This window comes from Crocuta crocuta, unplaced genomic scaffold (assembly GCF_008692635.1).
Source record: "Crocuta crocuta isolate KB4526 unplaced genomic scaffold, BGI_CrCroc_1.0 scaffold160, whole genome shotgun sequence".
NCBI classification, from domain to species: domain Eukaryota; kingdom Metazoa; phylum Chordata; class Mammalia; order Carnivora; family Hyaenidae; genus Crocuta; species Crocuta crocuta.
Genome location: NW_027527591.1, coordinates 3,291,140 through 3,306,710, shown reverse-complemented (window position 1 = coordinate 3,306,710; position 15,571 = coordinate 3,291,140). Strand labels below are relative to the sequence as shown.

Here is a 15,571-nt window from a genome sequence, read left to right as displayed (position 1 = left end):
TCTCTCTCTCTCTCTCTCTCTCTCTCTCTCTCTCTCTCTCTCAGAAATTAAATAAACAAACAAACAAACAAATAATAAAGAGTAGATCATTGATATCACCCCAAATTGTAAAGGTAAAATCCCAAAACATATAGATATTCTTGAAGAATTATTCTCATTGAATGAACATGACTAGCTTAGTTACATATAACCTGGGAATCTGATAGAAAAACAAATAGCCGTGAAGCTAGATCATGGGTGCCCTACCATTTTCTGAGGACAAAGTACCACATTTGTGTAATTCTAGTGGAACACTCTTTATGTCTATGACCTTGCAAAACAGTTTCTATAAGGTAAATTGGTCTTCATGTCTCCATAGAAATCCTTTTCAGCCCGGGCTGTGTCCCGCTCCCATCAGAGAGCAGAACACATCTTAAAGAACTTACAACAGGAGGAAGAGAAGAAACGTCTTGGTAGAGAAGCCAGCCTCATCACTGCCATCCCCATCACCCAAGAGGCTTGCTATGAACCCACTTGCACACCTAACTCGGAGCCAGAAGAAGAAGGTGCCCTCTATAGATGGGACTTCTTGGGAGGCTAAGTCACAGGGAATGGAAAGGACTTTCTTTGAAATAAATGTTTATAGGATAGAAGGTAATATGTATGCACCCTCTTTCTCTCTCACCTCCTGACACTATCCAAAGAAAGAGGAGGAAAGTTGTTCTTTTCTTAATTGTTATAGTGGCTTGTTTACAGAGGAGGAAGTTAGTCACATTAAATGAACCAATATGATAATGGACCAAGCAGTGATTATGATTCAGAGAACAGCTAAATCCAGAGTGTATATTGAATAAATGCAATCAATCTTTCATCATTAGAAATGGGGTTAGTCCATTAACTATCAACCTTGATAGATGCAGCCAATTTGTTGGTTGGTATCAGAAAAAAAATTATGAACCATTCTAATTCAGTGATTCTCTGCCCAGCTTTTGTAGAATCCATGGGAAGAATTTTCTGCCTTTCTTTCTAAAAGATTTTTTTCCATTCATAAGTACACTCTAACTTACTTTAGCCTTATGCGCTGAGAACAGTATACACCTGTGATGTAAGTACAGCTATAGTTGTGAAGATGACGACTTTTTTGTTATAAAACCAAAGGTTACATTCCCCATTTTCTTTGCCAGTAGAAGAAGTCACCAATCTGGCATCCCGTCGACTGTCTGTGAGTCCATCCTGTACCTCCAGCACTTCCCACAGGAATTACTCCTTTCGCCGAGGGTCAGTCTGGTCTGTGCGTTCAGCTGTCAGTGCCGAAGGTGTGTCCTCTTAGAAATGTGTTATTTACTCCTCACGACTTGTGTGTGTTTTGAAACATTTTCCAGTTAGTATTATTATTACACTTCACTACACTGTCTTTATTAAAGAACCTGTTTTATGACTTGAAGTTCAAAAAATAAATATTAGATTAAGTGGCACTGTAATTTTTTTCGTACCCAGCAATTGTCCTTTATAAATTGGCTCTATTTTAATTACATTATAAGTAATCATATTGCTGATGGTTTTCACATTACAATCAACTGACAAGCTTTAAAAGAAATACCCAGGCCACACCCAAGATCAAATCAGAATTTCTAAGAATGAGACCCACATGTTAGTATTTTCAAAATATACTCGGGTGGAGATTCCAAAGAGTGGCCAAGACCCACCAGAATGCTGTAGGATGCTGTTCTGGAATAATTGAACAATCAAAGAAAGACCAAAGTTCATGTTACTTCTGTAATGAAATCTGATTCCAGGGGGAAATGTGATACCCTTCAGTTCTAAGAATTTAAAAAATATGTTTTCTCTACTTATGAATAACTGTCTGGGACTCACTACCTCATGATAATACATGTTTCATCACTGATTTAAAGAGTTATTAGAAAGTTGTACAGAAACCAGTGGTTCTCAGCCTTTGGCTGCACAACCCTCGGGAACTTCAAAAATCACCAAGGCTGATTAATCACAACTTCTAGGAACTGGGCCAAAGACTCATTTATATTTTTTATAACAGATATAATTTTTTTGAGGTATGATTCATGCACCAAAAATGTCACCCTTTCAAAGTACACAGTGCAACGGTTATTAGTGTATTTATAGAGTGTGAATAGAATAATGTTTATCACGTCTAATTTTAGAATATTTTCATCATCCAAAAGGAGACCATATACCCATTAGCAGTTGTTCCTCATCCATACTTTCTCCAACCAGTGGCAAAAAATAATCTATCTCCTATTTCTATGGATTTGCTTTTCTGTACATTTCCTATAAATGGAGTCATACGATATGTGGCCTTTTGTGACTGGTTGCTTTCACTCAGCACATTTTCAAGGTTCATCCATGTTGCCTCATGTATCAGTTCTTTGTTCCTAGACAATGTTCCATTATATGGATATGCCACATTATTTATCAATTTGCCGGTTAGTGGACTTTTATTTCTACTTTTTGACTATTATAAATTACACTACTATGAACAGTTACATACAAGTTTTGTGGAGTAAACTGCCAAGCTATTTTCAAAAGCAGCTGTGTCATTTTACATTCCTTCCAAAAAGTATGAGGGTTCTGATTGTTCCACATACTCGAGTAATCAAAATAATCTTGGAAATGAAGACCAAAACTGGAAGACTCACATTTCCCAATTTCAGTACTTACTGCAAAGCTGTAGTAATCAATATTGTGTGATATTGACATAAGGACTGACAGTAAATCAATAGAATAGAATTGAACAACTAGAAGTAAAGATTTACATTGATGTCACGTTTAAAAGGGCACCATGAAACCTCAATAAGGAAAGAATAGTCTCTTCAACAAATGGTGCTGAGGCATCTAGATATCTATAACCAAAAGAATGTTAAATAAGCAAGCTTTGAACGGAGAAATGTTGCATTAGAATTACAGTACTGAGAAAAGCACTCCAATTATGTCTGTCTCTTCAGATGAGGAGCACACCACTGAACACACACCAAATCACCATGTGCCTCAGCCCCCACAAGCAGTGTTCCCAGCATGCATCTGTGCAGCCGTGCTGCCCATCGTTCATCTAATGGAGGATGGTGAGGTGCGGGAAGATGGCGTAGCAGGTATAGCTTTGACTAGTAAACTCATCAATAACTCTAACAAAATACTGAAGCTGTTATCTGATGGAGGACAGGAGGGTGCTCTTGAAGAAATTAACTATTGGTCACATGTTGACTTATGTACATGCTACAATTACAGATTTGTGGTATACTATATTAACATGATCACTGTCTTCATCTCTTTGTCCCACTACCTCTATGACCAAGAAGTTGCATTTAAAATACATATGTGGGTCTAGGAGTATTATTTATGACCAGAGAACTGAATAACACTTATTTATCCGATGGTAACCTTAGAAATCTTAGCTATTACCTTGACACTACCAATGCTATCTGGTCCACTTGACTACCTTTCCAGAGGTACTTGTCTAAAGATGATAACTGCAAAATGAAACGATAAACTAAGGGTAAAGATGAGTAACATTTGTGACAGATAAGAGGTTAATATATTAATGTTGTTATTAAAAAACCCATAGGGCTCAATAAAGATGTTTTTAACCCCCAATAGAAAAATGGGCAAAGGTTATAAATACATGGTCCAATAGCCAATAGCATCTGTAAGCAACATGTTGTTTAAGACAACAATATGGTAAAACCAAGGGGCGCCTGGGTGGCTCAGAATGTTAAGACAACAATAAAAACTTTACATTTCAGCCAAAAAATTATAGTTTTTTTATTTTATTATTTTTATTTGAGTATAGTTGATATATGATGTTTTATTAGTTCCAGGTGTACAACATAGTGATTTGGCTTCTCTCTATGTTATCCTGTGCTCAAGTAGAGCTACCATGAAAAAATTATTCTAAATGAAAACACCCATAGTGGGTAAAGAATCAGGGAAAAAAAGAATCTTCACACCTTGATGATGGGAATATAGAATTCAATACAAGCATTCTGGGAATAAAGTTTCACAATATGTGTCGAAAACTTTAAAAGTGTGAAAACCCTTTGGTACAGATTTGGTCTTCTAGTAATTTCCTAGGGCAACAATGAGGGCTATATAAGGGTCTCTATAAGTTGCACATTGTACATCATTTAAAATACCAAAGAGTCGAGAAGAGTTTAAATATCCACTTAGCAATTAGTTCATCACAGTGCCTCCAAATGACAGCCTTCTGTGCCCATTAGAGATAACATTCTGGAAGAACATTAACATTGAAAGTTTTTAAGATATTGCTAAGTAAAAAACTGAGTACCAAGGAATATTTTCTGCATATTATTTAATATTTGTATGTAAATAAAAATTTCACATATATGAAAGAACATATTGCAAATGTTTATATTTGTTTCTATGACTGGTAGTTTTTTTGCTTTTTCTTTTTTGTATTTTTCATGTTTTTAAGTATTAAATGGCCCTACTTCAACAATACAAATAAAAATAGTATGTCCAGATAGTTTTGCAACCAATTTCAACCTAAGAAAAACCTATACTTATTTTAATTATTTATAGACACATGAAAGCTAAAGTTTGTATTTACATATCTCTTATTAATATTATTTATTTATATAGCCCATAATTTTCATTGGAAGGTTAGTTTCTGATACAAAAAAAAATAGTATCATTTATCCAAAATATAGGCTGAAGATTATCCAATATTTCTCCACCACTCACTTCTACCCACCTCTTTTCCTAGCCTGGGTACTTCCAGGCAGTCCTGGCCTGATCATTTCCCCCGAAGTAGTGGAAGCACTTTCTGCACATTAAGAATAATTATTTATTCCTAAGACATCCTCATAGAAGTGGGAACCTAATTATCACTGGCTTAATTACTTTATCTCACTAAAGGAGATACTATTTAAAGCATTCACATGAACATGTAAGATCATCTCTAATTCATATGCATTATAAACCAAAACACAGTTTCTAAAGATCAAATAATTACTTTAGAAATTTCTCCATGCAACCAATATTGAGATACGACTTTAATTTGACAAACACTTATCACTCCTATTATTAGGGTAATTTCCAAAACAAAGATTCAGTAATGTAATTTTTCTTTTATTTATTTTTTTAAGTGTTTATTTAGTTTTGAGAGAAGGAGAGAGAGAGAGAGAGAAAGAGAGAGAGAGGTCAAGCAGGGGAGGGGCAGAGAGAGGGAAGGAGAGAGAATCCCAAGCAGACTAAATGCTATCAGTGTAGAACCTGACACCAGGCTGTGAGATCATGACCTGAGCCAAAATCAGGAGTTGGATGCTTAACCAACTGAGCCACCCAGGCCCCCTCTTTCTTTTTGAAATGAGATATAATTATATAATTATCATATAGCATTGTATTAGTTTTAGGTGTATAATATAATACTTTGATATTATATGTGTATGTTATGAAATGTTACCACAGTAAGTTTAGGTAACACCCCTTACCACACATAGTAACAGTTTTTATCTTATAATGAGAACTTTTAAAATCTACTCTCTTAGCAACTTTCAAATATGCGGTACAGTATTGTTGACTCTAGTCACCATGCTGTACATTACATCCTCAGGATTTATTTATCTTATAATCAGAAGTTTTTACCTTTTGACAACCTTCAAACATTTACCCTACCCCCACTTCTGGCAACCACTAATCCGGTCTCTGTATCTATGAGTTTGATTTATTTTAGATTTCACATGCAAGTGAGATCATACAGTATTTGTCTTTTTCTGTTTGACTTGTTTCATTGAACAGAATGCCCTCAAATTCCATCTTCATTATCACAAATGACAGGATTTCCTTCTTTTAAGGCTGACTAATATTCCATTGTCGAATGTATTCTTTACAAAAACAATTCTAAAATCTAAAGACCATCCTATACTTTTTCATTACCTTTTCTTTACAGGTGAAGATGTTCATAAACAAGCAACAAAGAGAACATATATCTACCTTTCAACAGAAGAAAAGTGTTTATAGAATGTTGATAAGGCAAAAAGAGAAAATAATGAAAAGCTTAGTAAATTGTTTGAATAGTTTATCTAATCCTTTATCTCTATTTGAGACAAATGTTCAGTGTCCTCTCTCTTCTGCAGTGAGTGCTGTGGCCCAACAAGTCTTATGGAATTGTCTAATTGAAGATCCATCAACGGTTCTTCGACATTTTCTAGAAAAACTGACCATCAGCAATAGACAAGTAAATTCTTCTTTATTTACAGTATAGCTGGGTAGCAATGAGGGTGAACAATGAGGGTGAAAAGCAAACAATGGCTTTCATAGTGCTATGCATAGAACACCAATGTCTGATACATAGCAAATAAGTTCTTTAGATCATGGTAATGATGAGCAGTACGGAACTTTGCTCTTTTCTTTCAAATTTGTCCACCAACTGATGTCTCCATATGTATTTGGTGCACTGATAGTGATGAGCCTAAGTTACTAAAAGATTTTCAGCCTTTTAAACAAAGATTAAATTCAGTATAGTGTTCTTAGTAATGAGTACATTTATTAAATTCTGATTGCTTGGTAGTCTGTGATACAGGTGGGATTATTAGAATATGTTGAAACTATTCATTAACAAATATCTAATTCAGCAGACCACCTGTGTAAAAGATTATGCCAAATTAAGTAGTTTTCTGAGCAAAATACACTGATGATTAAAAAGTATTTGTTCATTTCTGTGTTATGGTCTTGCTCTGTAGAAGATTTAGTTTAGTTTCTGAAAGGTGAGGTGAATTATATATATCTCTATTCTCTCTTGACCTAACTTTATCTCTTTGACTCAAAACCCAGAAAACAGACTTGTGAAGTCCATTAAACCATATATATTTAATGGTATCTGAAGATAGGTCCTCCTGACATTTCCATCACACCCGGAAGTCATAGAAAATAGAGTTGGGAAAATATATAACTTTCCTGTGGTTTGCCTGTGACCTACAGACACAGTCGAAATTTTTATTTAAAAAAAAAAAAGAAACTTATCTAACTACTGCTCAGTTATTTCATAGGTTGGCTCCTAAGACAAGGTGTTATGATTGGTTTAAATACTATTAAGTATCACATATACTATATTAAAATGCTGAAGATAATGGAAATCAACATGAAGGAAAAGCAGGAACCTCCCCCACTTTTTAAGAAGTTCATTTTTTTCCTACAGCATGGTAGCTGAACGAGATGTAGATATTCTGTTCTTCTTTCAGGATGAGTTAATGTACATGCTACGCAAACTTCTCTTAAATATTGGAGACTTTCCTGCTCAGACATCTCACATCCTATTCAACTACTTGGTGAGTTTCAGCCTCCAGTAAGTTATTATAATTCATTTCCAATTAGGAAGCAGTAACATGAGGAAAAGGTCATAGGAAAGTTTTTTTCAATAAACCCCTATTAATTGTATGATTGAACGTAAACCATGGTCAGCTAAATTCACCACTGTTTGTATGAGGAAGCCCCTCCTGACACTCTACTTGGCATGTAGTAGGTGGTCCATAAATGTCTATTTCATCTCTGTCTTCCTTTAGCACTATATAACTTCCTTATGTTGGTTCTTAGATTTGGTTTCCTGTTGAGAAAACTCTTATGTCATTTTAGTCATTTTCCCTTTTCCTATCCCACTTTTTAGAATACACACACACACACACACACACACACACACACACACACACACAGAGGCAAATGTTGCCCTAGATGGAAAGTAGCTGTGAGTGTATTTTTCCATAGCAAGTATCTTTGCTTTAAACCATCCTGACAGCTCCTTCCTGAACCTTCCAGAATTTACCAGTTTCTTTAGGATCTTACACTCTAAATGAATATGCAGTTTTAGGGTGGTTAGCCTGATGCCCATTCTTTGAAATTGCACCTTAATCCAGACAGACAGATGACCAAGTGAATGTCTGTGTTGGGAGAACTTTCTTCCTTACTATTGTCAGTCTTCTACCAGGTAGGGAAATAGAAGCAAATCCGTATGCATCTGCAGCAGAATGATAAATTTAACATTACAGCTCCTCCGTGCAGAGAAAATTATAATCCCTTCCTCTTATCTGTGACTGATTTGGTTTTCCTCATGAGTGCCCACCAGCAGGTTGACAAGGGAAAGAATATAAATGTCCAATCCAGTTTTAAGTTCAGACTGATAACAGCATATAAATAGTAACTTTGGATAGCATTTGGTCTTTCCTGGCTAGAAAAAATAAAAACTAGGAATCCTATTTTTTTCCAACTTCTTTCATCTCTAAACACTATGTGGAGTTGGAGAGAAAAAAGACCTTTGTTGTTGGAAAGCGGAGGAGGGACAGTATTCTCCAGACTGAGGCCCTTTGATATGGAAAAATGAAGGAAGCCACTCCATACTGTTCTCACAGAATTTATTCAGGGTAACTTACTGACCAGGTCATTGGTGGGGGACGGCAGCGGGGGGAGATGGAGGAGATGCCAATCCAAGTGCTATGCAGCTATTTCCCAAAAGGCCACACCTTCATCCACAGCTTTTATGTAGAGCAAGGGTATTGCGGTGAGGTGAATGAGTAGTTATCTAAAGTGGTACCATCTGTGCACCAGAAGGAAGCTCAGAACAAGCTTTCCTGCATTCTTATCAGGGCAAACATTAACCTCCAAGGGGCCTGGAACATGTAGTTCCAAGGAAAATCACTGCATGAACATGAACAAGATGGAGGGCTAAAATCGGAGTGAGTGTTCTCAGCACTCCTACGTTTGTTCAGCATTTTATCTCTTGTTCAACATTTGCTCTGGCTCCTCGCTTTGTGAGACAACACTCTTTATCTGGCTGGTTGCTAGGTGCCTGGCTAGTGGAGGCCAAAACCCATGGCTGCTATGACTTGGGTTCTGTGGACTCCCAGTGGTGCTTGCTGGGAGGCAACCTCACCTCAGCTCCTGCGGGTGCTATACATACCTCTAAGTTCTGGTTGGATGTCCCAGATGGCTCCAGCTTAGGAGGGCCACTGGCTGGTGCAGTGTGCTTGGTGATATCAGTCTATGGCAAGTCTATCAGAAAGTTCTCCAGCAAAACTTTCTGCTATTTCTTGGTCCTGTCTATACCACACAAAAATCAAAGGTAGGCTATTAAAGCCAAATGTCAGGGCCTTCCTCAGTTTAAGTATGTGACCTATCACAAGGCATCGAGGGTGATACTGAAAGGCCCTGAAGTAAACCTCTGCTAGAGACCCAAAGATTAGAGGCAAAAGTCCCTTCAGTATGTGTGCCCATTCCCCCCAGTCACTGGGGAGGAGTGACACTTACCAGGACCATTTCTCTCCATTGTCTTTTAGCCCTGGGATAAGAAGATGGCTAATTTCCTTTTTGCCATATTCTCTTCTGTCAACTGCAAATTAGCCTTAATGGCCCACATAGGTCCTCCCAGCTAGGTAACTAACAAGTTAGTAAAGAAAAGGTTTGGCAACACTTTGGCTTCGCTGTATAATCCTGTTTTACTTGAATATAAATTCCTGTTTTTACATTTCTCTCTACACCCTAATCTTTCCCCCAAATCCCAAGCACATGGATACCTTGAGTGGACTAGAGAATGGGTCTTGTACTTAGAACAACAAAACAGCGAAGAGCAGAGTCATTATTAAACCACTACCCTTATTATACATCTCTTTTCTCTAATGGCTGTAAGGATGTGTATAGCGGGCATATTGGGACCACTGATGCATCTCTTCCAGACTTTGTTACAGACATTTCACTGCTTAACTTTGACCCATTGATCTTCACCCTGGGGTCCGAGCACATCTTGGGGCAGGGAATGTGAAAACTTTCAAAGGGATTTGGTGCACAGATAGTTTTAAGAGACTAAATCTCCAAATCCTCAATTTACAAATATGCACTGACACTTCTTCAGTATGTCTTCTGTCTCAACCACTCTCGCTCTACAGGCTCACCCTGACCATGCCTTATACCACCAGACTGCAAATGACAGATACGTAAGAGAAAGAATCGAATGTGCTTCATGAGTTTTAAAGACGTCTCATTCCTGATAGATCAAGACACTTTAAACCCATAGGACTTCTGTCTTTTTCCTGTCTTTGGTAGATTTCTACTAGAGATGAGGTTGGCCCTCATTAGGGTGTTTAGCCTGCAGAACCACCAAAGCAGATTAGCTCAGTGACACCATCGACTGATTCTTTCAACATAACTAGAAAGTTTTCTAAGATTAAGACATTTTTCGAGAAATAATAGATAAAGCCACAGTAGGGAAAAACTGTTACATTATTTCTTCATGATTTTGTTGTGCACTATTGAATAGGTAGTTAAAACTTCTTTTATTAAATTCATGGAAATACATATTCCAATTATATATAGTCAATCCTCCCTTTATTTCAATGTATAGAGTGTTTAACATATTCTCCTATCAACAAAAAAAATTACTTTATGATGAGACATTTTAAATGTAAATTTAAACATGTACAAAAGGACACAGAGCTTTTCAAGATTTTAGGAGACAAGAACAAAAAACTGTTAAGTTCACCAATTTAGCCAAGCAGAGTGTTCATCAGTTCAGATTGTTAGGTATAATCCAAGCTGCAAAGACTGTTTGAGCAATCATGTAGAGATTAATTTAGAGTGGTCTCAGTATCTGAGCTACCAAGGGACTTGAACCCTAGAAAAACAATCTTCTGCTTTCCTCTTGAGAAATCACCATCTTAGTGATACACAAAAATGTACAGCAACCTGTTCTCATTGGTTTTCCATTTACACCCTCTCTTCCTTACAGGCATTGAAAGTATTTAATACTTTGAGCAGAGAATATGACGACACAAAAGAATATCTAATTAAGGAAAGAAAAGCCAAGTAAATGAGAATGTTTGCTCAGGATTACTGTGGCTTTGTGATCTCTTCCTGTTCTCTTAGGTGGGATTAATCATGTACTTCGTGCGGACCCCATGCGAGTGGGGGATGGATGCCATTTCAGCCACTCTGACTTTCCTGTGGGAGGTGGTGGGTTATGTGGAGGGCCTCTTCTTCAAGGACCTAAAGCAGACTATGAAGAAGGAGCAGTGTGAGGTAAAGCTCCTGGTGACTGCTTCCATGCCAGGTAATCTGCTACTGCTTTTGGGTGATAACACCTTTTTTTTTTTTAAGAGTATAAATAACCCTTTTAAAGACCAACTGTCTCTCTCATTCATGAGAAAATTTTCGGAGTCCTGACCCTAGTGTTGAGTGCGTCAAAGAATTTTTGTTTAATACAATCTGAAGAAATACAATAGACCCTTTAAAAGTCTTCAATTGCTAGATGAAAGAGGAGACATCAGAACTGAAATCCACGTGAATCAGTCCTTGAAGAGCTGCCAAGGTCGAAGATTTATTTAAGTCTATCGCAGAGGGCCAGCTGCACAGAGAGCCTTTTTGAATGAATGTTTGGCACTGCAATGGGAATAATATTGTTTGCATGGCATGGACCCCAGATCTTTGTAAACTGTATGAGAGGTGGCTTTATGAAAAATTGGAAAAGGGACAAGCAGGAAGAAGGAGAATAACAAATGAACATGAAATGTGATGTAAACTCTAGCTGCGGTTCCTTTTCACTTCTGATAGCTGGTTTTTGTTCAAGATCGAAATTCTGCCAAGTCTTTATCCTAGTGCAGTGACTAAGGACATATGAGATGATACATGTGTTAAAATTAAGAGGAAGACAAAATTATATTGAGATGAGAACACAGTGTATGGCAGTATATTAAAGTCATGTTACTGCCATTTATTATTTGTGTAATTAATATTAGCTAGGAAAAAGTACACCTTTTCAAGCTGTCTTTAATCATGTGTAAAATAAGGATATGATTTATCATTCACAATCACAAGTAATCAATGAGTCTAGGTAGGTAAAACACGTGCTGTCATAACTGACTCACGGCAAGCATTCCATAAAGGGAAGTTATGTATTTATGTTTGACGGGTTATCCAACAAACTGATCAGTTTTTATTATAGCAAAGAAACATATAGTCATTCATATACTTAAAAACAGCTCATTAAAGGGGCATCTGGGTGGCTTAGTAGGTTAAGCGTCCGACTTTCGCTTAGGTCATGATCTCGCGGTTCGTGGGTTCGAGCCCCGCGTCGGGCTCTGGGCTGACTGCCAGCTCAGAACCTGGAGCCTGTTTCAGAGTCTGTATCTCCCTCTCTCCCTGACCCTCCCCTGCGCACGCTGTCTCTCTCTCTGTCTCCTAGAAATAAATAAAAATATTTTTTAAAAAACCAGCTCATTGAAAATCAAGGTATAGGGGTGCCTGGCTGGCTCAGTAAGTAAAGCATGCAGCTCTTAGTCTCGGGGGTCATGAGTTTGAGCCCCACGTCGGGTGTAGAGATTGCTAAAATAAATAAACTTATAAAATAAATTTAAAATGCCAATATTCATTAAGAAAATAAAAATAAAAGCCAAAATATGGCATAATGTTCAGAAAGACTTACAATGAATGAAGTAGAAGTACTAACAGCCAAGTAGAACTGAGAAAAATGTAAAGTTAAACTACATTTTGGAAACTTGTCATAGTTTTGCTCATATCTCTTGTTTATATTTTCTCAACCATCATTGCATGATCATCTCTTTTAAAATAAGAGATATATTGTTGCAATTCTTAAGGTTTGAATGCTAATGCTTCTACTAAATAAATGTGTCTTTGATTGTTACTTATAAGTTCTTAACTTGTAATAGTCTATTTTCTTGTTTTCTTATTTGTAGAATGAAAATAATAATACCCATACCATAGGGTTGCTGTGAGATTTAAACACGATTTTGCACATAAAATACATGTGAAAGTATTAGAAACTCCATAAATGATAGCCATTGTTATTTAATAAGTAAATATTTTTAAATTTTTTATGTTTATTTATTTTGAGAGAGAGAGAGACAGAGACAGAGCACAATTGGGGGTGGTGGCAGAGAAAGAGGGAGAGAATCCCAAGCAGCCTCCATACTGCCAGGGCAGAGCCCAATGTGGAGTTTGATCCCACAAAATGTGAAATCATGACCTGAGCCAAAATCAGGAGTCAGGCACTTAACTGACTGAGCCACCCAGGCACCCCTAATAAGTAAGTATATTTAAAACATATATTTAACTATAAATAAAGGGGTAATATTAGTATAATAGATAATTTACCTTAAGCACTCACTAATAGTAACAATCACAACAAGAAAAACATCAGTCTATTGATAATATTTTAATATTTTATGCCTTAAATATAAACATTTCTATAGCAAAAGTCAGCTTATTATTGTGTTTGCCTTCTGTAGGTACCAAAACCTTGGTAGTTCATGGACAGAATGAGTGTGATATCCCAACCCAGTTACCAGTCCATGAAGACACTCAATTTGAAGCTCTGCTAAAGGTAGAAATGGCTTTTGACAGAAATTATTGTTTTCTAATATTTATTTATTTTTTTTATTTTTGAGAAAGAGACAGTGTGAGTGGAGGTGCAGAGGTCGGGGGCACGGGGACAGAGATGAAGACACAGAATCCAAAGCAGGCTCCAGGGTCTGAGCTAGCAGTACAGAGCCCGATGCAGGGTGGAACTCGAACTGGGAGATCATGACCTGAGTCAAAATAAGATGCTCAACCGACTGAGCCACCCAGGCATCCCAACAAAAATGATTTTTTTTAAATGTTTTATTTATTTCTGAGAGAGAGAGAGACAGCATGAACAGGGGAGGGTCAGAGAAAGAGGTAGATACAGAATCCGAAACAGGCTCCAGGCTCTGAGCTAGCTGTCTCCACAGAGTCCGATGTGGGGCTTGAACCCATGAACCATGAGATTATGACCTGAGCCGAAGTCGGACACTTAACTGACTGAGCCACCCAGGTGCCCCCAAAAATGAGTTTTTAATGCGCAATGTCTATGGCCACTTCACTGATCACCAGGTTTGGAATTAAATGGCATTTTTCTGTCTTCAAATGAATATATGAATTTATTTATCTCTTGTAGAATCTGCTCCACTGTTGTGTACTTCCCCTATTTTCTTGCATAATTCTCCCTCCACTGACATTTTCGCTATGTACTGAGGTCCAAATGCGGGCAGGTTCTCAGCTAAAGCAGCAGCTTGATGCTCTAGTGTGTCCTTCTAACTCCCCTTGGAATGCTGTCTCCTCCTGGCATCACTTGGGGTAGTTCCAGAGGTGCCCTGGGTTTGCCAGCACTGAGAGCACTGGGGCGGGCCGATGGTCCTGCCAGAGACCTTTTCTATGGCATCTAGTTGCACGTACAGAAATTACGTGTCAGTTTCCACTGACAGAAATTAGTGAAGAAGCAGAACATACATACCTTATACCTTAGAATAAATCAGGTGGGTCAAGAAAGTTGTTTTAATAGTTATGGAGATTGTGCCCCTCCAAAGAAAGGTAATCTATGGTTACACATGCTTTAAGGTTTTTAGGGTAAAGTAACAACCTACTACAGCGATTCCCAACTTATCTGGATTCCAAACATTTGGTAATCCGATTTCCCGGAACACAGCTCCAGACCCAGACATAATCAGAAAAGGCCTCTAAAAAATTCAGTTTTCCCAAATGTGTATATCTGATTTCAGTACAAAATGTCATTAAACCTCCTTCAGGCCTCACCTAGACATCTCTAGAGAATTTCTAAGGCCTAATGAAGCAAACTTCAACAACTACTCCATTTTCCTACTCACACTGAATGATAGAGTAGCGTGAGGACAAACGGAAGAAGTTCAAAGCCTGGTTCCACCAGAGCCAACATGTCCTAAGTCAAACACGACCTCGCTGGGCTCAGATTCTTTCTCACCAGTACTGGCATTCTAGTGGAGGTCATCCAGGTTATCTACATGGAAAGCACTGAACTTAGAATACAGTATATAGTAATTGCTCAATGCATTGTAGTTTCTATTATGTTTAATGGTATCACTATACAGGCCTTCTTCCTGACACTGAGTCCAGTAGATGCCACTATGCCACCACAGTTCACTACTGCATCTGAATTTATCATTGTACATCTTCTTTGGAGAACAGATGGTTTATATTACTAGTCTTTATCATATCATTCTTTGGACAACTGTGTATCCAAATCCAACGTGTACCCATATATACACATATAAAAAGTATATTAGATATATAATCCTTGTAAGCCACATTACCTTGTTTTTAGGATATTTGTATCTTTCAGCTTACTACCTGGCACATAATATGCTCTGGATTAACATTTACTTATATTTGTTGTTCTTGTTCTAGGAGTGTCTGGAATTTTTTAATATCCCAGAATCTCAGTCAACACATTATTTTCTCATGGATAAACGGTGGAATCTTATCCACTACAATAAGGTGAGACCATGCAGTAATGGCACTCATGTTGAGTTATGTCAGGAACTTGTCATGCCTTTCCTGAATGTCACTCTCACTCAGGAAGGTATCGTTCGTTGGTTAGAGGTTAGGAATATGGCCACTTAGGGGACACCACCTTACCATTAGTGTAGCTTTGGACTAGTTATGTTACCTTTGTACCCTTCATTTTCCTTGTCTGTAAAATGAAGATGATGATAATATCATCTACTATGGGTTACAATAATTAAAGGCTATAAGGCAAGTAAAGCACTCTGTT

At 37.5% G+C, this 15,571-nt stretch overlaps 1 protein-coding gene across 3 annotated transcripts in view; it reads left to right on the top strand.

Moving 5' to 3' along the window:
* The window catches only part of UNC80 (unc-80 subunit of NALCN channel complex), a 225,310-nt gene that overhangs the window by 151,850 nt on the left and 57,889 nt on the right, over positions 1–15,571 (top strand). For all 3 annotated transcript variants that reach the window (XM_077771360.1, XM_077771350.1, XM_077771356.1), the window contains 8 exons: positions 359–545; positions 1,164–1,295; positions 2,958–3,101; positions 6,105–6,205; positions 7,209–7,295; positions 10,876–11,059; positions 13,254–13,348; positions 15,205–15,294. In XM_077771360.1, the coding sequence (XP_077627486.1) occupies positions 359–545; positions 1,164–1,295; positions 2,958–3,101; positions 6,105–6,205; positions 7,209–7,295; positions 10,876–11,059; positions 13,254–13,348; positions 15,205–15,294 (1,020 nt within the window). The remainder of the gene's footprint in view (positions 1–358; positions 546–1,163; positions 1,296–2,957; positions 3,102–6,104; positions 6,206–7,208; positions 7,296–10,875; positions 11,060–13,253; positions 13,349–15,204; positions 15,295–15,571) is intronic.